A 24,719-nucleotide genomic window follows, 5' to 3' on the forward strand; every position below is an offset into this window, starting at 1 on the left:
TTCTGGTAGCATTCCACTTGGTTTCTTGTTTCATGTCGAATTATGTCCTAAATGGCTACACAGAAACATTTTTCTTGCTTTATACTCATCAAAGGTGTTCAAGTTGAGCACTTCTCAGTTAATTAAGATGCCAACTGCAGATTTTCTAGCATAGGCACTTTGCCTTGGACAGTAATTTTTTTTCTGTAACTTGCTGGAGACAGAGGATTTGAATGTCTTAGTTTGATTCTTGTATTTTGGAATTACTGTTTTAATGGTTATATTTTGCTGAGTTTTCTGTGGCATGTTTAATAGTTGCAACAGCTGCTGGTATTTGCTTCTCTTTGCTTCTTTTAACTTTATTATTATGTTTAGATTTTTAATAACTAGTTATGCTATTGGAAATATATTTCAAAATGTGGGCTACATTTATAACTTTAGGAAGCTGAATAGATTTTTCTTTGCAGATAAGTCTTTAATTTTTAAAGGATATGTCAAATAATCAAGTTCCTTCTTGTTGATGGACTCAGGAGAGGCTGTGAGCACCAGCTGTACTGGTGATGCTGAGGCGTGCTCTTGCATAAGGCCAGATCCTATTTAGACAATTTGTTCTTGTTTGCTTGTCTAGTAATACTTAGAGCTATCAGTCTGGTTCTCAGCTGGTATTAAGTGAAATATTGTCAGTAAAACTGTTCAAAAACTTTGATGGTGAAACATTTTCATTCAGGAAATGCTGATTTGTTGAAAGCTAAATGTGTGATGTAAACTACCTCCTTGGATAGAAGATACTATCTAAACAAGTACTCGGGGGGAAAAAATTGAAACATATCTATTTCATTTCAGTCTTTCCAGAAAAGAATTTTGAAAAACAAGTTCATAGACTTTTTTTCCCTAAAGTCATTCCTTAGCCATTCTACTTCAACTTTGTGGTTTGTTAGGTCTGTCTAGAGAACCCATTGTGTCTTCTTGCAGCCATTTGTGTAGCTGCAAAAATGAAATTATTCTTAAACTCTTGTATTCCTACCATGGCTAGTTACTCCTAGATAAATTACGAAGTATGAAAGGGGGAGTTGAGGGGAATTCATAAAGATCTGCATGGGAAGGCCAGTGCAGTTTCCTGAGCACAGCTGTGTTGGGTGGCAAAGGAGCATACTCTGGTGGCAGCTGAAACCTGTTTAGCCAGCAGTCAGTCTCTGTGGGTGTACTCAGGAGGGAAAGTGGCTGTCAAGTGCATGGGTAGCATGGAAATGTATTGGCTGCAGTAAATGTGCCTACATTGCTTTTGCTTCTGGGTTCTTCCAAGATACTTGCCCACATAAGAGGTGGGAATTGGATAGTAGGAAAATGATGGTGCTAATTTGCTTTGCAACAAGCAAACAATAGACACTCAGCTCCTAGACATTGCTGATTTTGTCACTCTGCTTTATTTTGTGTTCAGCTATGCAGTGTTTGCACAGACTTTGTTTCAGTAGTGAAATATAGAAACATGTTGGGTTATGTCTTTGTCATCTTCTGTCGTCATGAAAAAGATCAGTGTAGAAAGGAATTCTTAAGCCAATGAGAAGTTTAGAGCTGGATTTCTATCTGACAAAGAGTTTCCTTCCTGAGCCTCTGTCCATTCAGTTTTAGACATCTGCCTTCTACTGTGATTTTTCTGGCCATGTTTTTTAAATTATGCCTTTGGAAAGATGAAATCTGAATCTGAAGTTTGCTTAGTATGAAAATTTGAATTTAGTTGAGAATAGCTTTTAAGGCAATCTGTTTCTTCAGTACTGAATTTATGGCACATAGCAATTTCTAAACCGAGACCATTATTTTTAAGCACACTTGAAACAGTGACGTTTTGGAAGGTTCAGATGTAGCTGCAAGGCCCAGTGTACAATAACTAAAGCATGCAGTTACTACTTCTGCTTTTTTTTTTCTTTCACATGGACATATTTTGCTCTTCTGTCAGTCGTTAAAGAGTCATTCTGATTATTTTTTGATCCAGCCTGGATTTTAAATACTGTCTTGCAAGAAGAGCCCAGGGATTTTGTGAGAAGACAGGGCTGCCAAGACAACAAGGGCAGTAAGAGGTTTCAGATACAATAAAACACAATAGTAGGGCAGCAAGGCTTGGGCTTATTGTTGAGGGACCTGGAACCAGGATATCTGACTTTGAACTGCTAGGCATGGATGTAGATTGGGAGCAGGGACATTGAGTCAATAGAAGTGCAGGAATTGCAGAGTAGGCTGGCAGTTTGGAAAGTGATTTGCAGAACAGCAGGTACTGTTGAAGCTACCTGGGTGTGCTACATGGTTTTAGATTTGGGCAGACCAGGATTTGGCCTGAACCAGCAAGGGGGAAGGCAAGGACAGATGAGACAGAGAAACACGTGGGAGAGGATTTAGTAAACACCTGGAGAGAACTGGAAAGTCAAAGACTATTGGTATGAGATGAAAGAGGGAAAGGCTTGAGATGGGAGGGTTTGAGGGTTCTGGGTTATGAAACTGATGGCTTTAGGACAGGAGAATTAAGGGATGGAAAACGGAGAGGAGAGGAGAGAAAGGGCTCATATCAGGATCACTTAATTAAACAGGGCATTACTTTTCTATACATTTCTAGACAGGAAACTCTGAATTGTTTTCCCCCTTTTCACTTCTGTAAAACTACTTTAAACCACTTGAAATATGATAGTATTTTTTTAAAAAGCAGTCTTAAATAAATTGGCACAAAGATTAGAACATTACTTATCTAATAATAAAAATAGTACATTTGTTTAAAGCCATTCCAGAAACTTGGAGTAAGTCTACCTTGCTGGAAAGTACCTGGCTGGTATGAAAAGGACTTGATATATGGATTTAATTATGTTTCATGATAAGATTAGGACCATTGATTTGGAGGGGGTATATGAAAGTGTGACTTGAAAATACTGGTGTTGCTGTGGACTGTATTTTTGTGGGGGTTTTTGGTTTGTTTGTTTTGGGTTTTTTCCCCCAAGGGCAAGAACTTCTATGTGAGAGTTGAATGCATTGGTTCCCTGTGTTGCACCAAGCTGTGTCTTGTAGGCTGGGGGGCTCTGAATACATGCCTCCTTCCAAGAGCAGCTGGGAAGCTTGTTTTCCATTCCTGTTTTTGTGAGAATTGCTTCTGGTATCCATACAGTAGTGTGGGCCTCCAGGGTTCCCAAGAATGCAGCCTCAGCAGCTGTGCTTGGAATGGTGTCATTCTGGTTGGGAATCCACCTCTGTCCCTCTCCAGTCCCTGCTGTTCTTCACTGTTTTCTACCCATGCCCAAAGCACCTGTTTTGTGTTTCTTCTTTTAAACTATTGTTTTCTAGTCTATGTATTAAATTAGTTTATTGTTGAGGGTTTTTTTATTGATATAATTTTATTCATATTATTGATACTACTTTATTATTTACTACTAAAGTGCTAATGTCCAAAGGGTAAATTTTAAGTATCTGATGAACTTTGAAAAAGATGTTTAAGATCTGTTCTCTGAAGAAAACAAGATTTTTGTGTTTACATCAGCTTTCTCTTTTGTTGGACCTTTTCATTCTCTTCTGGAAGATCAGAAAGGAACTTCACACTGATACTCATAACATATGCAATTCTTAGCATATGAGCGATGGAGATGTAGGAAGGTAAAGCCTTACTGATGTGCAGTTTTGTTCTGTTGTTCTCAGTTTTCAGTCCTCACAGAGAGTCACACAAAGTGTGTAGGAACACTTTGCCTTTCATTAAGTTGTGTATTTCTACTATTTTGATTTTTTTGTCTAATTAAAAAGCTCATTTTGAGATCGTGACAGCAGTGGGAGTTAGGTACCTCTGTCCATACTGTACATTTCAGACAGTGCCTGATTTTTGCAGTATGTGCAGTCTAACTATAGTTACTCTACAGCATCAAAAAATAGAAGGATGTCCCTCTCATTAGCTACCCAATGTGTCTGGGAGCAAGCAAAAGAGATCTCTATGATAAATGTGCCTTTGAGGGTCCAGCATTAACCTGGTAAGGCAGGGGCTGAGTAGGCTAATAAGGAGGTATCTGATCTCCAATGGCCCAAAGAAAGTCAGTAATTATTTATGTCCTATCTATTATGTACTATCTATTAGAGTTCTTTGAACTGAGAAAAACAGCACTCAGTTTAGCTTGTTCATATTCAAACTTCCCAAAAGGTTTTTGACAAGCTTTTATCAAGTACTGTTAAGATGGACAGGTGTCTGTAGGATGATAAAGGAAGTTTTATTACAGATCAAAAACAGATAAAAAGTAAACAAAAAAAATAATAGTCAGTCTGCCATAGCAAGGGGATAACTGAAGATGCATAATACGGAATGTACATGATCCAGTGTAAAATTACAGGTTGGTAAGGAGGAGGTTCATAAGGGCATTAATAAGGCATTTTATTACTTAAAGAATGAGTTTAAAAGCAAGTTACTGCCAGGTAATATTGGGTGTGAATTTACAGTAGATGAACTACTCTGTAGTGTTCATCCGTGTTTGTACAGCTCATTTTTACTACATGGGGTAATTTCTTGTTTCCTTCAGTGTAACTTTTGTGTTCAGTTACAATGAAGTTAGGTGTGTGCTGTAAACTTAAACTTGAGCCTACCTCCTGGTAATTTGTCACTATGTTTCCATTTTTTTTTTGATTATTATGAGTAAAACTAGTAGAAATTTAAGAGCTGCCTTAATTAGGCAAGACACTGGCAGATGAAGTTCAGTGTTTTTAATTAACTGACTATATGATGAGCAGTAATTTTGACCTCTTGAATGATTAATCTAAACTTTATTTCTTTAGGGAAGAAAAAAAAATTATTTCATTGAAAACTCAGTGCAGATACCTGTTTTGAGTTAAGCAGTGAAGTCAGCAAAGAAAAATGATTAGTGTGTTTTAGGAACAAGATAGAATATATTATGTTTAGTGTAAGCACCAATTACAGCCTCCCTCAAAACTGTTTTCACTTCTGGGTGACATTTCTAAAATGAATTTAGGAAAAATAACTGTGTTTATAATTATTGACTGCAAATGCTGTTTTAATGAGATGGTGAAAACAAAGTTTTTTGAGGGAGGAGATAAGTGTGAAGGAATTACATAGAGCAATGAAAGACAAGGTAAATAAGGTTTATTTTATTCATGTTTCTTGCAATATGAGGAGGATATTCAGTTTAGCAGAAATATATTGGAGTAAAAAGTTATAGTAAAAGTTAATAGTTATTGTCACAGAATTTACCTTCTGAAACTTCCCAAAATGGGATGCTGTTAAAGCTGAAAAATTAGTAGGCCATAGTTTCATCAGACAGAATAATGAGCATTTTGCAAATGATAGATCCCTAGGTTTTACAGAAATAAAAAATTATTTGCCTAATCAATAAGATGTTTGTTGTATGCATAGAAACCAAAATTGTTTTCATCTTCTGAAACATGTCAGACAGGATAGTCAATTTGCTGGGCCATTGATCTGAACTGACCTTTTATACTGAAGAGCATGTGCTGTGCTGCTGCTTCCATGTTTATGGGATTTTCTTTGTCACATTGCTTAACTGTAGTCAGTCTTTTCGTTATGATAAGGGGGTTTCTGAGACGCTTGTGAGGAACCAAGTATCTGAAATTGGTGATTTCCCTAGTTACGTCATTTGGATGCTTGCTAATTATTTTTACAGAGTGATTATGTCTTTGTCAGTGTGTGCAGTGTAGTGGTTAATGGTGCATGGTAAAACAGTTTTTCAGTTTCCTGAAATGTTCTTGTTCGGTTTGCCCATTGGCTTGCATGAGCCTAGGATGGTGACAGTACTATTGTGGAAACAAGGCAGGTATGTTGGTAGTGAGGTGGGGAAGGAGACCTGAGGGATACAGTTCAGCAAGCCCATTTCATTGGAGAGGAGCTTTATTGCCTTTCTTGCCTTGATTTTATGTTGTAGAGATCTTACTGACTACTTTGTGACTTCTGCACTGCTGAGCTAAGAGGGGTTTTTTACCTGTACCTAGCGTAAGCTATTGGCCTTTCTTGATGGACAGATGGATGAAGGCTTATCTACTTTTCCTTTTATACCAGGCTTTAATATGAAGTCTTTATTTCATGTGTATTTAGCATAAAATATTTCTATGTGTTTGCATTGCAAGACTTTCTGCAGGGAGGACATGAAAATACGCAGCATGTGTGTACATCCAGAGCCAGGTGGCTGGATCCTGGATGCATGTGAGTGTTTTTCTTTGTAAATAGCATGCTACTTCTTTCTGAAGCATGCTGTAAGGTAAAAATTCTTCTGCAAGGCTGTATCTGTGTGAGGTCTCTATCAGTGCCTGGTGATGGAAGGGAGCTGGAGTTGATATCTAGCAGGCTGTAGTACTTCGTAGTTATTAATGCTAGGGAGCTGAAGAATGTGTTGAATTGGCCAGCTTGACCAAGAGAAGGAGGGGAAACCTGATGGGAGCTCTGACTCTGTGTGTGTGTGGGAGAGTGAGAGATTTCAGGTCCCGGCTATCATCAGGAATAGCTCCAAATCTTGCAGCCGGGGAGTTTAATCACAGGGATAACATCAGACCACCCAGGCAAGGGCTATACAGAGCTGCCTCCTTCTGTGCTATGCAGCCAGTCAGTGCCCAAGATCCAGCAGCCAGGATTCCTGCAAACATGCTGACAGATCCAGTGGAGGATGGGGCACTTGTCTTATTCTACGTTTTTCATTTAGACACAAAGTAGAAATGAGAAAGAAGCAGGTGAGTTTACTAAACCTTAGGACCAGGGAGAGGGAGTGAGGAAGAATTGAATGGAGCATTTTACAGTGTCCCAGAGGAACCCTGTATATGCTATGGGAATCCCAAACCAGTGAGCTTCATCTTAACATGAGCTACAGCAATATTGGAAGCCACACCACTCCTCATTTAACTGTTTTAGTTACACAGTGTGGTGCCCTCACCTGCTTTGTCCTCGACACAGCAAACTGCTAGTCTGCCAAAACACCCTGTACAGGTCCCGGTGGGCATCAGCTCTTTCCTGTCTAGACCTGAACAGCACAACAAGAGCTGTTAAATTTAGGGTGCAGCGAATATTTACAGAAATTGAGTGATGGTGTTTTCCCCACTGAAGACCTTTGGGTTTTTTCCAGTGATGATCCCTTGGTTCGACTCAACCCTTTCAGTTTCAGTTTCCTTATGTGACTGTTTCTTTGGTTTTTACACTCCCACTGATGGAGAGAAAGGGAAGTGTAAAGTCAAAAGGCATCTTACTGTAACTAGTAAGAGAAAGGGGTATTTTTCTTTCCTCTCTCACACACTTCTGCACTGCTGCAGGGCCCCATCTTCTCCTCACTCAAGCTATTCACACAGGAGCCGGAATTACTTTTATTACTACTGATTTAGCAGCATCAGTAATGTAACCAGTTGTCTCAGCAGAGGTTGTAGGAAGTGAAAATATCACTGTAGTTTCTGCAGTGCTTATGTTGAACTCCTCCAGCTCTGAGGCTCCACAGGGAATAGAAGCAGAGGGTTTTGTTATGATGCAGCAACATCTGCAGATAGTCACCAAACAGGCCGGGCTGGGCAGCTAGGTCTCATGTTATGGGAAAGATTACACTCTGATCATCAAACTTTTGGCAGGATTGTGCCTTGTAAAAATCACTCCCACTGGAAGTTTTGAGGCAGAGAGTGTCTAAATGAAAGCCTGACTTTTTCAGGAGAAGGAAGAGGGGGGAGTTCAACCATCCACAGCAGCAGCACTAACTTGAGTTTTCTTTTTTCATTGTTAAATGGATGCATATGCTGGAGACACTACAAAGGAATTTGCAAGTTTGTCAGGTTTCCCAGGAATGTCTTTGGCAGGTCTTTGTCTGGAACATTTTCTGGAGACTGGAACACTTGTGCTCAGTATGCATATGTATATCCTGTAAGCTGGTAAGCTCCGAGAACAAAGAAGGAATGTCACAGGCCTTTCTTTGGCCAGATCAGCCTTGGTGCACACACAGATTTCACACTTCCCAGCCTGTTAGCCCCAGTTCTTCCCTCCTGGCCAGTTGTTACTGCAAATTAAAATCCATACATGAAATGAAGGTGCTTTAATATTGAGTGTGGTCAGCAAGATGGCCTCTGGGTAACAGAAAGGTGGTTTTAGAAAAATCTGTTTGTATTACATGATTTCCTCATGGAATTTGGAGTGGTGCATTTTGTTACACTGTTCACACAGTGGTTGTGGGTGTGTGTATGTCTTATTTGTGATTTGGGGTTTCCTTTGTCCCCGAAGAGGCACGTTAAGATAGTGTGATTTTTTTTTTTTTTTCTTTTTATCCCATGCTGGGATAGCCTGTTGGATTCCAGTATCTTGATGCATTAAGGAAGGCAAGGCAGCTGGAGTACTTCCAGTAGTACTGGCAGACCTGCCAGTAAGCTGTTAGACCAAGTCATGGTAGCCTGTCCTGGATCCCACATGTACCTGGGAGCTCTGTGGTAAAGCTAGGAAAAAAGCAACACACTCTAGGGAGGGGACAGGTTAACAGTGAGTATTTATATTGTTGTAGTATTCAGTCATCTCTGAAGGCTGAAGGAAGAAAAATAACTGAAAGAATACAGTAAAATATCTTTCTTTTTTTTTTTTTCTCCACATGGCAAGTTCTTAGCTCTTCCCTTCTGTTAAAGATTTCATGGATCTTGAAAGCCTTAGGGGTATCTGTGTTTGAGGAAGGTTTGGCAAGTGAAAATACTTGTGGCTATGAAAGCCAGGTACTGAAAGAAAAAGCACATTTCATCTGCAAGCTGCTGGATAACATTGGCATTGCTGGATGAATAATAAGCAATAAAATGGAGAATTAGGGATTGACTGCAGGGTCGTGAAGGAGTCAAACTGGATAAACTTATGCATACATATGCTTACAGAGCATATGGTAAAAATAGATTGAAAGGCAAAGGAGAACACACTACAAATGATGAAACATTTTGCACATTTTCAGTTTTCAAGTGGAATGGTTTCCTCTTTGACTCATGATACAGTGTCATCTTGTCATGCCTGAGTCATCAAAATTTAAGGGCTGTGGTCTGATCCTAAGGCAGAGGAGTAGTAATCTTATGTGTATCTTATCATGATCTTGTCCAATCCTTCTTTAAACAAAAAGGTTTCTCATTAAACAGTTTATTCATGTATGCCTTTGTTGATAGGGTTTGTTGTGCTGAAAACTGTCTCCTCACATTTCTGACTGTGAAAATTTATCCTTTTGAAGGGGTTTTTTGAAGAGATGAAGTAGGCCTATGGTTACTGCATTCTTTTAGCATATCTTTTATATGTGACATGTGAAATATTGCTTGAGCTCTGGACCCCTTTTCCTCCTCACCAGTCAGAAAGACCCAAATGGAAATGTGAGATGTGTAAACTGCAGAGCATGCAGTGTGGCTCCAAGTAAGAGAAATGGTCTTTAGACTTTGTAGATCCCCAAGCTCCACCACTTTTTAGGCAACATGACTGGCTTCTGCCAGAAAAGTACTGGAACTGCCAACTGGAGAGGATCAAGTAGATAATTTATAGTGTATTGCTTGTTGTAACATGTTGACCAGTGCAACTTTGGATCTGCTGTTCAGGATGTTGGTAATGAAAATTTAAGTCACTTTTTCACTGCCTGCCAAGAGGGGGGCAGAGTAACAGCTTCTAGTGGTGATGTGTCCCTGTTCACCCTGGTTGACTCCTAGAAACTAGTAAGAGAAGCATTCAGGGCTTCAGGAGGCTGTTCCTTAAACCATGGAGGCTGATCTGCAACACTCATTATTATTGGGTTTTTTCCTGATTGTTATAATTGATGGCTTTAGCTTATTTGAGCCATTAGAGCAGATCAAAAAGAAAATACTAAATTTATTGTAGGAAAAAAAAGATTATTGAGTATGATAATGGGCAACTCCTGAAGAACTCGTATAATGTGGATCAGAAAAGTGAAAGATATTGAACTCTTTTTCTGACTCTTGCTTGTGATTTCTTAGAAGTACTATACAATGACTCTTTGTCTGTAGGCTGCTATTAATTGGAAACAAATTCTATCCTGAAGGTTTTATTCCTATCTGTACTTGGAGAGTTCATATTTCATATTGAATTTTAAAAGCAGATTAACAATAACAAACCCCTCAACTCCTATATTCAGCACTTTGGGATCTCATTCTGTGTTGTGGCCTTTCTTTCAGTCTTAATTTTTTTTCAGAAATAAATTTCTCTGAATAAGGCATGACCATAGAAATCAGCTCTTTTAAGCTTATGTCTCTTTGCTGGCAAGGCAAGTTTATTGCAGTCATAAACCTACCTTGTAACATTTTAAAATAAAAATAAATGTAGAAAAGCACTTTGGCATTATGCAATAATTTGTCTTTTGGCTTATTAGCATTTTATTGAAGTAAATGTAACATATAAGTTACATATAAATACTGTTTCTAAGAGGGGTCTCTCTTGATATGGCTGTGACAACCCATATGTTCTTCTCCCCTCCCCCCATTTTTTCATGTTGTATCATAAATAGAATTATACCAAGTGGGCTCTTTTCCTTCCATGAAAGCTTTTGGGGATTTACTATATCATGGTGTTCTTCAGTCAGCATGTTCCTTTCAGCTTCTGACATCTTTGCTGTTTCAGTCAGTTTAAAAATTGCAACAAAACTTTATGAATCCTTCTGTCATGAGAGATTAGGTGCGTATTGTCTTGCCTTTTGCAAGGTCCACAAAGAATGTGTAGATGTGACAAGAGAAGTTTGAAAATTGGCATGTTTGAAGTGTGCAGGGTAGGCCACACAGGTTTCCTGTCATACTGTCAATGTCAGGAAAAATATTCTCAAGTCCATCACTGCAAATGAGAACCAGGAGTCTTATCAAGCAGGAGAGTTTGAGTCCATATTGTTGCAACTCAAATTGAAAACCATCTTAATTCTTATAGATCCACACCAATAACCATCTTCTCTGTTGAGCCCCACTAGCCTTTCTTGGTTTTGGAGAGATTTTTTTGTTTGGTTTTGCTCTGTTAGTACTATTTCTGAAGCTACAAGCTTTTCTATATGGGTATTTTGGTCCAGGTGACCAAAACATGACCTTTTACACCAAAGTACCAACTGATTTGCTGCTAAGTGTTTGCCTCTGTAAAGGGAAGAAGAATGCAGTTCCATCAGGTGCACAGGAAGACTGAAAAATGAAGGCACTGCTGAGCACAGATGTGTTGGGGGTGCCTCAGTAATCCTCCCAAACATCCTGGCCAGCTAATTATAGCAGCTGAGATGTCTCAAAGCATGGCATAGTAACAAGCAGTAACACCTGTCTGGGTGGGCTGGCTGCAGATAAACCTTGTATTCTTGCTGGTGTTCTCTCTCTCTTTCTGAATCCCTTGCCTGTTTTTAATCCTTCTGTAGTTTAAACACCTGTCTGTCTGGAATGTGTGAAATGTCACTATTACCCATGCTAAGCTATTTGCTCATCTGCTTAAAAAGAGTTTTTAAATAAGCGATGACACATTGATACAATCATAATTAAAGAGGAAAGCATGTCACAGTAATAGAGTAGGATTGAGGTCATAATTCATCAGACTAAATGATTCTTGGTATCAAGATAATGAGGAGAGAAAATTGGATGAAGTCATTTTCATTTCACACATTGGATGTGTTAGCAAAGTTATGATTGCTGTTGCTGACAAGCTAAGAATTGTATATAACCTGTTTTATTTACCATGTTGCCTTCTGTGTTTGCATCATTTACCATTCTTCCTTCATTTCAGACAATAAATTCTTTGTGACCAGCAACTGTCATTGTTAGGTATTTGTATAGTGCCTGGCACAATCAGAACTAAATCTAATTTGAAGCTTTCTGTTACTGCAATGAAGATGCTTTAAATTTTAATTAATTTCTACAGAACACAGCAACGTTAAGGGTGAGGTAGAGGCACCAAAATGTCACCTAATATTGTTTTCTGTATAAGGTCGATAACACTACCCATAGCTTGCCTGATAATGCCCCACTGAAGTTCTTGTCTTTAAATTGCTTACAGTGATCTGAAACTTTATTTATTTGAATTAATTTTTTCTGTGCTTATTGTTCAATTTTCAGAACACTTCAGGCAAGGTGAGGTATTGTAGTCAAAACCAAGGCTGGATTAAAAAATATTTTGTGCATTTTAATATCTGTGGAACTTTGCTTTCAAATCTCTTCATCTCCCATGCTTTGAAATAGCAATTTGGAATTCAGAATTTTGTTGAAGCTTGATTGCAGAGTAACTATTGAAAAAGCTTCAAGTGTAATGCACTCAGGAAGACCTGCTAGACCTTCTCGGCTTCCTGAAGCTTCCCTCCACACTGAAAATGTTGAACTGAATTTCTCTGTATTTGCACCTCTAAAATGTACTTTGGCTCGAGCTTCTGTTCTCCTGTGTTTTCAGTAACCTGGTCCATGCTGGACAGAGGACCTGTCTGACTTGACTGCAGAATTAGTAGGAGTTCTGCCAGGTATGGAGAACAGCTAGGATATGGAGGCTGTGAAATTTCTATCTGGACATAATTTAGGAGAGGACACTGAGAGCCATTCAGACAGAAGAACAGAAATGGATGGAGTGATAGTGTGGTAAATGTGGCCCAGTGAGCAGCCCACATTCAAGGACGGGATGAACAAAGAGGTTGGCAAAAGGAGTGGACTGGGGAGGGGAATAAAACCAGAGCTACTAGCATAGAAGACGTGTGAGAAACCAAGAATGGAAGTTTGGAAAGACAGATCAAGTGGATTTCCACTCCTGTGGAAAGTTCCAGACCTGAAATAATGTGAGTCAGGGTCCAGATGTAGTGAGGAAGCTAGTGCTGGAGGTCTGTAAGAATGAAACTGTACTGAGGAAAACAAGGAGAATGACAGCTGAAATGCAGAAGCTGAGACTGACTCTGTGATAATAATGACACAGATGAGGAGCAAGGATGGGAAAGGATAGACCTGAGAAGGGGTGAGGTAAAAGTGGCTGCTTTTGGAGAAGTGGGCAGAATCCTAGGTATAGCCACTAGAATTTAATCCTTTCCAGAACTTGAAGTAGGAGTTCTGAACCTACAACATGCTTAGGTCTCTTGTACTGCTAAAACACATGGAGGGGCTACCTGCTGTGTAGTCCATGGTAATATTTGTGGTCCAGAGTTCTGTGAGAGGACTGTCTGTAGTCCTGAACAAGCCCATTTTAAGTATGAGTATATTGTATTGCAGTGAAGGTGGTTTGTACTTGTTAGCGTTCAAAAACACACAATCACGTAGGGATTATATGCGGTGCTTTTTATTAAAGAGCTCTGGGAATCGGGGTATTACCCAAATCTGATTCTGACCATACATCTGAAATGATCATGTTTTATACTCTATCATTATGTAACTTTCATGTTATTTATTAAACTTATATTGTTCTATTGTATATGTAGATTTAGCCCCCCTCTGAATTTCCAACATAGTTTCTCATTATTCTTCTTATGGTTATATAATGATTATATTTAATTACTAAACAATCATCATATCTAACATTTATATAATTTATCATACTGCTTACGCAGGTGCAGTTGATCTGAGAAAGCACAAAGCTTAACATTTTAGATTCTATCTTTAACTTTTTCCAGGGCTCCACTATCATACTTGTTTGAGTAATTGCACACCAATTCTGTTAGGAGAGCATTGTTAAACTATGCTTAAGTCACACTTGAAATGTCTTAATAAGCATCCCCTTTGAGATCTGGAGCAGGTGCAGGGCTAGTTGTTAGACTCTCTGTGTCCTGTGTTTCATTGGACACATGCCTTCCAATTGCTACAGAAGTGAGGAGGGCCAATACAGGTTCACCTGACTATGATCCTAGGCATTGTGCAGGCCCTGATGTTTCTGCTGTTCCCAAAAAATAGCATGTGTTCATGTAATTTGAAGTAGTTGTATGTCAGAGCCTGACTGGGAGGCCTTTGCAAAGCTGGCTTTTCAACTTTTCTATTGTTTTGTTACCTTTTTTTTTTTAAATGTAAACTGTTATACTGCTGTAGTAGATCCATTGCATTATGTATTTCTTCAGTACATCAACAGATAGTGTCTACATGCAGAGTTTGATCTTTCAAGAGTATAAGCAGCACAGGAGGAATGCTCGTAGAAAGAAACAATGGAATACATGTTATATGCTTAAAAACTTCCAGGTTTTAGAGCTTGATATTGCAAATATACACCTAATGTGATTTTTGTGCATTTACTTGTGTGAACATGGTATTTGTATGTGGTTGTGTGAGTAGTTTCTTTAATGTTTGGTTGAGTTTTGGTTTGAATTTTATATCCAAGATACTTATGCTTTGGGTTATGCCTGTATGTTTGTATCAAGAGGGGTAGAGACATGACAGGTGTGCGTGGTTGGCTTATACTGACACAGCTCACCCTGACTGGAGAGGCACTCTGGTTCTTTGCTCAGTGTAATATAAGCTTCTCACTTTTGATCCATGCATGTGGAGTTCATTTTTCACATGGCAGGAACTTTCGTACTTTGGGATTTTTGCCCCATCTTTGTCCTTTTCCTCCTCTGTTCTTCTGTGGAAGGAAGGGTTGTAATTATCATGCTGGCCCCTGAATTCATCTCAGGCACGGTGGATGTTGGTGTCATTGCTCACTGCTTTGTGCAACTAGCACAGTGCTTTTGCATTTGAGTATTTCCATATTCTAGCAATTTCACTTCTTGTAGTACATACTCTATCCCATTTACTTAGTGATACTTTTTCCCCTTTTCTTAGCTTTTAATTGTCTCTGATAGTTTGTTTGGGTTTGTTTTTGTTTTGTTTCTTTTTTTTTTTTGCCTCCTTAGTTAACAAACCTGGACTTGGCAAGTGGAGCTATAAGCAAGGGAAATGCAGCTGCCCCACAGAGCTACTGGTCACCACTCAAAAAAAGAGGGTCACTGTGGCCTGTTCAGTCAGACACTCATAGAGATGACAAAAGATCTGTCTCTTCAGCAGTCAGGTAAGTTAAAATTGCTGCTCTAGCTTTTTGGAGAAGAATGCAACGCACTGCACTCATTGGTCATTTGTAATTTGTGTTTGGCTTCTTGCTCAGATGCAGGGGTGTGTCCAGAGAAGGGCAGCAGAGCTGGTGAAGGGTTGGGAGCCCAAGTCTTATGTGCAGCAGCTGAGGGAGCTGCTTAAGGGAGGTTGTTTATCCTGGAGAAAAGGAGTCTTGTGGAGCGGGGGGCACAATATTGCTCTGTACAACTCCTTCCAAGGAAGTTGAAGCAAGGTGTGTGTTGGTCTCTTCTCCTAAGTAACGAACTATAGGACATGAGGAAATGACCTCAAGTTCCATCAGGGGAAGTTTAGATTAGATATTAGGAAAAATTTATTCACCAAAAGGATTCTAAAGTATTGGAACAGGCCACCTAGGGAGGTGGTGGAGTCACCTGAGGGTTTTTAATACATGTGTAGATGTGGTACTTAGGGATGTGTTTTAATGGTGGATTTGGTAATGTTAAGGTTAACAGCTGGACTTGAGGATCTTAAAAGGAGGATCCTTTCCAGCATTAAACAATTCTGTTTCTTAGGGCTTAGTAATGATTTCTCTCAGGTCTAAAAACTAGCCCTGTGAAAATAGCTGTGTTCCCAGAACTGTCATGTTCGTGGTGAAATAAGGGCATAAATGAACATGGTGTATGAGAAGGAAATGTCTGTTTTTCCTTGATGATTTCCCATCCCTGTATCTGTAAGTTTAGGTTTGCTGGCATTGAGACATATATGCAGAATGCAAACTTAGACCTTAAAACATCTTTATGCTTTTTCCTTGAATATCAAGTGTAGATTGTTCAAAGATAGAGCAGTGTTTATCAGAGTTTCTTTTTCGGATCTCTTCTTTATACCTTATATTAATTTTGGGCACTGGAATTTGCAATTATGGCTTATACACTCCTGGCAATCAGGGCAGAGGACTGATTCTATGGTAAAACTATTTTCCCTGTGATTCAAAGAGCAGCAAGTTTTACTTTCAGGAGTCTGAATCTTGGAAGCTAGGAACAAGGCAAATTTGCTGCAGTAACCAGGCAGGAGTACAGGCTCAGGACTGCTGGAGATTTGAGTTTTTCCTTTGCCATTCCAGTAAATAATATTGAGTCCTGAGCCTGTATTCCTAGGTGTTCATTTTTGTCTTCTAAAACCAGATAATAAAGCAGAGCTTCTCCAAGGCATGAATTTAGGTCTGGAAAGCACTATGTACATGAAAAAACTGATTTTTATCACTGGTGCCTGAATGCTACTGGAAGATGGAGAGAAGTGATAGAGGGAGAAACACAGTGCAGAAGGCATGTGATCTGAGTGGTGATCCTTTCCCAAATGGGTCCTTCAATAGAAAGATTGTAATGGGATTTGGAAAGCTCAAGTAAAATTGTTCTTATTTCATCAGTCACTACTTTTCATCCTGCCTCAAGAAGAGGAATGTGAGAAATGAATTCCTGGCCTGTTTCTGTTCCAGCACAATGTTTGCCTCAGGGGTTTAAAGTTATTGAGAGAAGTGGTGGTGATTCTGCTCTTGGACCCCATCCAGGCAAGCTATTACCTAGTCCAAATACAGAACCTATCCAACAGGTGTAAATTGCCTTCCCCTCCTATGTGCCTTGGAAGAGGAGCAGCATGCAAGCTGTCCTAGAGCTTTCATTGCCTTTTCAGCTGTTTGCATCTTTGCATGGGCTCACAGACAGAGCTGCAAACCCCACCACTAATGCCCAGGACTGCACTCTGAATGACATCCAGGGCGGTGCCTCATCTAGCATTGTGTGCTTAGTTTAATTGTGCCTTTAGTTAGAGTTTGTTTTATTTTGTACAGCAATCTGAAAATACTTCAGAATTTTCCAGTCACAACTGATAGAAGATTCCATCTTCAAACCTTTTATGAGTCATTTAGTCTTTCATTACTTCAGTTGCTCTGTTTTCTATCCTCAGAACAAGAGTCAGAAAGATGCCTTAAGACTCTCTATTGAATTATCTTAATGGCTGCTTTTATTGAATGGCCAAAATACTGAGAGTTAAGAGTTTTGTGTAAATCTGGAAATGGAAAAAAAATTCTTGAGGCAGTGCTGGATTACTTGGTGTGTGAGCTTCTGTTTAATGAGAGAATTCCAAAAGGAATATCAAGGCCATGGTGTATGGGGATGACTATCTTGTATTGTAAATGCTTTTTTTGCTGCTTGATTTGTTACATTGGAGCAAGCAATTCATAGAGGGTCATCTGATGGGTGTCAGCCTGTGCTCAGCACGGGATGACTGAAGAAAAGCTTCCTGTTTTGAGATTGAGATTCTTGTCTATGGGTTGCAGAATCCAGCAAGGATGGAATTGTTCTGTGAATGGGTCTCTTATCTGGCTTGCACTTAACTCCAGGTCAAGCATCTGTCTCTGAAGTGCAGTCCCCACTCGGTTTTTGAATGGCTCTGTGCTGCTGAAGTTGGTTAGAAGATGTTCGCGAAGCTGTAGGATTCAGGCTACTCTTTTAGACAAATCATCTTCCCCTTTGATTCCACTCTCACAGTAGTGGCTTACCTAAATGTATCTCAAAAGAAGTTATTCTTTCTTTTGTTGATTCCTTTCCGTTGCATGAGATAAGGTGCTGAGCTAGTAGTCTGCTTGCCAAGAGGCAAAGGAGGTCTTGGGTTTGCAATACAGAGACAGAGGGCAGTTCTAGGTATGTTAAAATGTTGTTTTATACATCTGCACTGCTGTGCATTTTGAGGGGTTTTTTTGCCACTTTCCATAATCATTGGCACTGTTTCCACTCAAATGATGGCCTAGCCTGTTGCTGCACCTCAGACAAAGAAGCCTGCAGGCCTGCACAAGTGAAATATTCCAAATTGTATGTGGCCTTACTTCTGACTACTGTGATGGGACTGTCAGCCTCTGCCATGTTTGCTGCATACCTGCCTTGTTGCCCTCTGTATATCAATGAAATTATGCCAAATCTAGAGCTGCTCTTGAAAAAGCATTCTTGGTTTCATAATAAAGGTAAAAACTCAGGTGTTTGACAGAATGAAACTTGTTGATTCAGAACATAAACTGGCTTTGAAGTATCTGTTAGCAAATAGCTGTGTAATCCCAAGTTGTGAGGACAGTAGATGGAGATTAGTGGAGGTTTCTGGCTTTGGAATTTGCAGCTGCTGTTCCACTTGTATTTGAAAAAGACAATGGATTTTGTCTCCAAGAATTACTTGGGCTCTGCAGGTCACAAAATCTTTAAGACCTGGACCAAAACTAACAAGAAAGATTTCTTTCTAGCTGGTACAGATTTCTGTGTTTTCAGTGGGCACCTTGTATTCAGCAGCAACCATCCTTGCTCGTGTTCATCTCATAGGGGCAGTAAATTGGCAAGAATTCAGCAGTGAAATGGTCAGTGTGTTCTCAGATCTGTTTTATTAGCTTCCTGCTCATTCATAACATCTATCCCAAACCTGAAGGCTGACCTCACACTTCCAAACTGCTCAGCATATTTTTTTCCTTGGATTTTCTGACAGACTTATCTAATTTGGTTAGGGCAGGCAGGCAAGCTTCCTTGTCATCTGTCAGAGGGTAGAATGGCAGTTGAATTTATATTACAGGGCCTGTGAAGGGCCACTGCAGTCAGAGGAAAGGGATTCTCCTCTTTTCCTTGCTTGACATGTCCGAAATACTTTTTAGCTCATAATTTTTGCCAAGGTGCTCAGGTTCATCAAGAAATGTTTTGTTGGTAGACTTGTCTAATCTGGTTTAAATTTGTATAAACACATGTTTTTTCAATTTGCCGATGTAAGGAGGTTTTAAATATCATTTACTCGGGTATCACTCTCGGTGGTAGTAATAGCAGCGACTCTCAGGGCCTCACAGGGTAGGTGCATGTACACGTACTTGCTGTATGTCCAGGTTCCCAAACAATCTCTGCTTTGGCTATTTTTGTTTTTATTTTTCCTTCCTAGAAATATAGAATAGGTGGAAAACCAGAAAATGCTGTTTAGACTTTTATCATCTCAGATGCTTCTGGGTTGCATTGCATATATTTACTGCTCATGTACAGATCAACAATGTAGGTGCAGGAAATCCAGTACTACTTAAAAAGCTTCCTGTGCCTGCTCTAATAGAAAATATGTATCAATTTACATCCCAAAAATTCTACAGCAAAATGATTGTACACTTGGCTCACTTGCACATTCCAGTTGACAAAAACAGTCTCCTAAATCAGGACCTTCCTTTCAATTGCTGGCCTTCCTTTACCTTGGCTGGGTAGTGGGTACTTTCTATTCTGATTCCCCACCTAGTGCCTGCTGTTGCTTCATGCCAGTTTCTTTTACTGCTAGGGCCACATGTACTATGTGTTCTAGGTTTGAGATGCTCTGATCACACCCAGTATATATCCTCTGGACTTATGAGGAAGAATCCCAGGTCTCTTTGGAGGGTTTTCTCTGAGCTGGTATATTTGGCTTCTGTAGTTTCACTGAATCTTTGAGTTTTGTCAGAAAGACCCCAGACAGCAATCAGCAGCTGATTGTGGTTCACTGGTCTCAGTCCTTTGTGTCAGAGGGGCAGCTGGCTGTGTTTGACATGCAGGGAAGGTGGAAGTGGCTTTGTTGTTTCCTTAGTTTTTATTTTAAATTTTGGAGCTGTGGAATGTGAAATAAAAAATTGTCCTTGGACCCTGACTAGACAGGCTCTGAAGAGCAATAAGAAAAGGGAGATTGAAATAGACAAAAGAGGTGCAGGGTGATTCTTACAAGGATAGAAGGGTGAGCACTTGGTGGGACAGTCTTGCTTTTTTGCAAGACTCTTGAGCTAGACTAGGGTGGGCTTAGCATGGCAGAAGCAGCATGGGTGTTGCAGTTGAGGCTGTGGGAGACGGTTAATTATGTATGGGCTTGCAGCTAGAAGTAAGGACAAGAGAATTTCCTGGGATGTTGGCAGCTTGCACCAAGTTTTTATAAGAATAAATATCTTCTCTATGTAACATATGTGTTGCTTTGTAGTTCTGTCTTGATGGTAACTTTATTCTCTTCCAAATTGTTTTTTCAAGCTCCCTGCAGTTTCTTGCAAAGTGGAGGCTACCTGACTGCTCTCCAGTGCTGCATTTGCCAAGTATTCAGGGCCTATTTGTTTGCATCTAGGTGTAAGGTGATTTGGAGGCTCTGCTATGCTGCTGCCTGTGGAGGAAATGAAGGGATAAAGCAGCAAGCACTGAGGGTTACACAGTAGGTCCTCAGTTCAGTCTGAGCAAACTGCAGTGACCTTAACACTTCCCTGGCTGAGCACTACAGAAGTGCCAGAGCAGCAGCAGCCCAACAGCCCTGACTCCAGCCCTCTGCTAGCATAGCCACATGTCTGTTCCTTGTTCCCCACAGTGCTTGTTCTCTTTTCCCTTTACCTTAATGCCTGAATTAATTTGATTTCTTTATTTGAGGTAGAGAAGTAATTCAGGGTGGGTTCAGTGATTTTTCTGTAATCTCTGTCTGCATTGCCTCAGTGCCTCTGTCATGCTGATTCTACCTGTGGGCCACAAGAGAGGCAGCATTTCTGAGAGCCCTGAATTTGGGGTTTATTACTTCCTGCTCAGAGGAGGTTTGAGGAGGGCAGGTGAAAAATAGAACTACTACCTGGGTAGCTGTACATTTTTACAAGTCTGTTTCCAGTTTGTCCATGTTCTTCTCCCTGTGCATCCATGCGTATTTGTGCCTGTATTTCCTGCCTTAACAACCTCTTACCTTTAGTTGGGTTTTTTTTTTCCCTGTGCATTTCTCCCAGGGTCACCAGTGACAACTTGTTAAATGTGGAAGTGAATTGTCTGACTTAAACTTCAGAAATACATGGCTCACCTTGGTTTTTTTTTTCTATATATATATTGGTCACGCTAAGGAAAATTGTCAGGGCCAATTGCTCTCCATCCTGCTTGGAAATGGCTCTGGGCCTGAGCACCATGGATTGGCAGAGTCCCCAAGGATCCCAGCTTCCCACAGCTAGGCCTTGGCTCTGTGTGTGTGGAGGCTGCAGGGAGGGAAGGCGCAGAGCTCGTGACTGGCCCAGACAGTCTGAGGCCTGGCCCCGCAGCTCGGCTCCCCAGACGCTGTTGAGTCGGACTTGGCTGGCGGCCGCCGCGCTGTTCCTTTGCCGAGGTAATAAGTGAGATTAATCACAGGACCCTTTCCAGAGGCAGAGGAGGTTTGTGCTGTGTGCAGGGAGACCGTAGGAGCCAGTGCTGGGAGCTGGAGGCAAAATCTGAGGCCTCACAGCGGGACAGAGCAGGGCACCGGTGAAGCTGAGCAAGTGCGGCCTCTCTCTCTGCTCAGCTGCTTCTGACAAGCGCTGCTGGAGCTGCAGCCTGCTGCACTGAGCACAGGGGGCTCAGCCACTGCATTGCCTTTGTCTGCTGGCCTTGGACAATTACATTTCCTGCAAATAACTCAGAATTTGAGGGGGAGCAAGCTTCTTTTCGACTGTATGACTTCCAGAGGAGATAAGAGGATCTTTCCTACTATTCCCTGCAGCACACTTTGGGGAGCAAGCAGCCCAAGTTGATAAGTGGAGGAGAGTGACAGGGGTCTCCTACCTTCTCCCAAACCAATACTACATAATGATTTTGGGTTTCCTTTTCAGCTGCCTTCACAAACTGACCTTACCCTGATGTAAACACAGGATTTGCTATCCTAGACTGGGCTGCTAATCTCTTCAGTACTCCCATCCTCTGCTTCAGAGCAGCTATCTCCAACATCATCAGTACAAAAAATATTCTGATAGGCAGCAGGGAAATTCCCTTTCTGAGGTGAAGATAGATTTCACCCTCTGTTAGCAGCTGGCATGTACTTCTTGCAGTACTTTTTTCTGCATAGTCTAGTATGGATATTGTCATTAATAATATTTTGCAGTCTGCAGAAAATGTAGTCCCGTTGAGTTGTAGCAATGAGTTCCATGGGTGCTGCATATTATGCAAAAGTTTTCTTTTTTAATTTTTTCCCAAATTTTGCCAAAAGTCTGTGTACCTGTAACAAGATCACATGAAGGCAAACAGAAATGCTTGATTTATTTTCTGTCCTATTTATTCTCTGTCTTTTTCTTGTCTCCCTTCTTGTTTGTCTCTCCTAAAATAAACAGTTCTGTTCTTTTCAAATTCTAAATGGAAATTGTCCTGGCCATCTAATAATTGTCTGGCTATCTTTACAGAGATGACAGGAGATGAAAACAGTACATCAAGAAGGGGTAAAACATTAGTTTTATGTAAATAACACTAGTGTTATTTTAATTTCTATCTCATTAGGTATAGGAATATCTTGTTGGTTTCTGACCATGCTAAACACTGAATTTTTTATTAATATGCAGTTGTTTTTCTTTGATTATTACAGTAAATGTTGAACTGAACAACAGGTATAAGTAGTTAATTTTTTCCAGGGATTTTGTTTTTTCTTTCCCCATTCCTAGGCAACTCTTCTTTTCCTGCACTGGTGGATTTTGTTGTCTGTGGTGGAAGTTGCTGGATCTTTTCTGTTCTCTTAAACACCTAATTCAATATGGAACAAGTTGCAATCTTCTTGTGTCTTGCCCTAGACTCAAAATGTTCCCCCAGTTTTTCCTGATCTCAGAGGTCTTTGAAATACACTGTATCAGTTCTAGATACTTCATGTTGCAAAGTGACCAGCGCATCTTCTTTCCTCTGCATTTATTTAAACCTCCCATTCACCATTAAAATAGTTGTTTTCCAGAGTGGTTTTCAGAGGGTTAATGTGCCTGTAGTTGTCATGGGGGAGATCTACTCTGCTCCTTACATTCTTGTAGGAATGAGGGGACCCTATATTCTGGTGCTCTGTAGGAGTGGCTCTGCCTCCAGCAGCCCTCCTCTCTGAAGGAGTTCTGAAAGGGTTACAAGGGAGCCTTGGCTGTTTCTTTGAGCTATTTGGAAAGGACTGGCCTCAGACAGCTTGGCAGGAACCTGAGGCCCTGTTTTTTCCAGCCCAGCCCTTCCTTCTGCACAGGGCTGTCAGGGAATCCCACGAATGTCTGGTTTTTCCCCCTTCCCTAATTCTTTTAACAATATTTTTATCCATCTGTGACTCTTCCTCACACAAGGATCTCAAATTTTATCCATTGATTTGCCTTGCACGTAGTGAAGTATAAATGAAAGCTGTGCTACCATGCCATAGCTGTTGGAATTGGTTCACAGTTGTGCAGCTGAGAGAAGGGCATTGGGAAGTTTCCCAGAAGAATGTCCTTTCTGGCATTGATCTTAGGGCAGGTCCATCTGGACTAAGAACAGAGGGATTGAGTGGGCCCATCTTTGAACTGTGCTATTCCTGTGTGTTACAGTGAGGCACTCTGAAATCTTGGGGCTGCATGTTCTGTATCCTCCCTATCAGAATGCTGCTTTGTAGAAATAGAAATCCCCTTTGTAAGCCAGGCTTATGAAAGACAAGATAGGGTTAGTGACTTTTCCTTCATTTGCCTCACCCTGTCTGGGACTGCCCTGAAGCTGAACTCATTGTGAATAGTTTGGAGATTTCCAAGTCTGCCCTGTACCTTTTAACTTCAAGTAAATGGAAGTGTAGTGGGTATTGTGAGAAGGGAAGTTTGGTTACTTGTGAGAGCAAAGGTCTTGAACAGCTGTGTTGAAGACACTGGTGTTGCACAGCTGAGGAAGAGAAGTTGAATTGGGGTTATATGGCTATCTCAGTAGCCTGTCCAGTGCTGGGAGTTGGGTGTGATCTGAGTTCCATGTAGAAAGACTTCCATTAGGCAGCCCTCCTGTGGGCCAGTCCCTGGACAACCCTACAAAGTCAGCAGCCAAGGGCTTGGAATCAAGCTCAGTTAAGGGTTTCAGTGACCAAGTACAAATGCCAGAGCAGGAGGTAGCAAAAGGGGCCAAAGGGTTTTCCTTCCTTACTAGGCTTTGTTTTGGAGCTATCTTCCATTGTACAGTGAACTTTCCACCAGCAATACACAGTCCACCAGCAATATTTTCTATCCAGACCGAGGTCATGCTTTGGCCTCCTCAACAGATGAACATTCTTCTTTTTGGTGTTTTGTACTGTGATATAAATGGGAAATCCCTGCAAAAGCACGAAGAAACCCCTTTCCTGTCCCTGAAAGTGTTAGTTGGCCTTTCCTGTCAAGATTGTGCTTTCACCTAATTTCCCCTAGCTTTGTGACTGGTCAAGTTTTGTGGCTGACACCAGAGTTTGCAAATTGCACGCTGTTGGCTCTATATCAGCCTGTTGTTCTCTAGGGTTTCTCTGAGCTGCAGGTATCAAACAGCAGCTGTTTGTGAACCATGCAGAGATCCAGTATTTAACAAGAAAGTCTTTTGAAAAAGGGGAAGGGAGAAATGTAAAAGTCAGGATTATTTCAGTTCCCCTGTGTATGTGGTAACAGCTTTGCTTGGTGATCCTGTTCAGTAGGTCCTAGGGGTAGGTGTGTTTTACAATCTGAAGGAGATGCAGCAAGCAGAACTCCACTGTGGAGCACCAAAGTACTTTTTTAGTGTCTACCTAACACTGGATACTATCAGCCATCGAGTAGCTTGACCAGAATGCTCTGGATAAGAGAACTTTGGTTGGTAATGAGCAAGAAAGCTCACTCAAAAAAGCTTATTACTGGATTGTCCAGAACCAGTGCCAATTACAAGAATTTCTGAATGCTCTGTTAGGGCTGGACTGTGCAGTGTCAGGATGGAAATGTCAAGAATCCTTTATTACAAGCAGTTATTTCTAGGATTTCATTCTGTAACAGTAGTTGAAAGCTATTTTCTTAAAAAAAGAAAAAGCAGGGGAGAGTGAGCAAAAAAAGCTGGGTAGTGCTAAAA

The 24,719-nt window shown here is 40.6% G+C and overlaps 1 protein-coding gene across 2 annotated transcripts in view; it reads left to right on the forward strand.

Moving 5' to 3' along the window:
* Window positions 1-24,719, forward strand: part of TTLL5 (tubulin tyrosine ligase like 5) — a 126,686-nt gene that overhangs the window by 58,851 nt on the left and 43,116 nt on the right. For both annotated transcript variants that reach the window (XM_054275833.1, XM_054275834.1), the window contains one exon: window positions 14,751-14,905. In XM_054275833.1, coding sequence (XP_054131808.1) covers window positions 14,751-14,905 — 155 coding nt within the window. The remainder of the gene's footprint in view (window positions 1-14,750; window positions 14,906-24,719) is intronic.

This window comes from Melozone crissalis, unplaced genomic scaffold (assembly GCF_028551555.1).
Source record: "Melozone crissalis strain CALT ecotype California unplaced genomic scaffold, PUWL_Pcris_2 ptg000018l_1, whole genome shotgun sequence".
Taxonomy (NCBI): domain Eukaryota; kingdom Metazoa; phylum Chordata; class Aves; order Passeriformes; family Passerellidae; genus Melozone; species Melozone crissalis.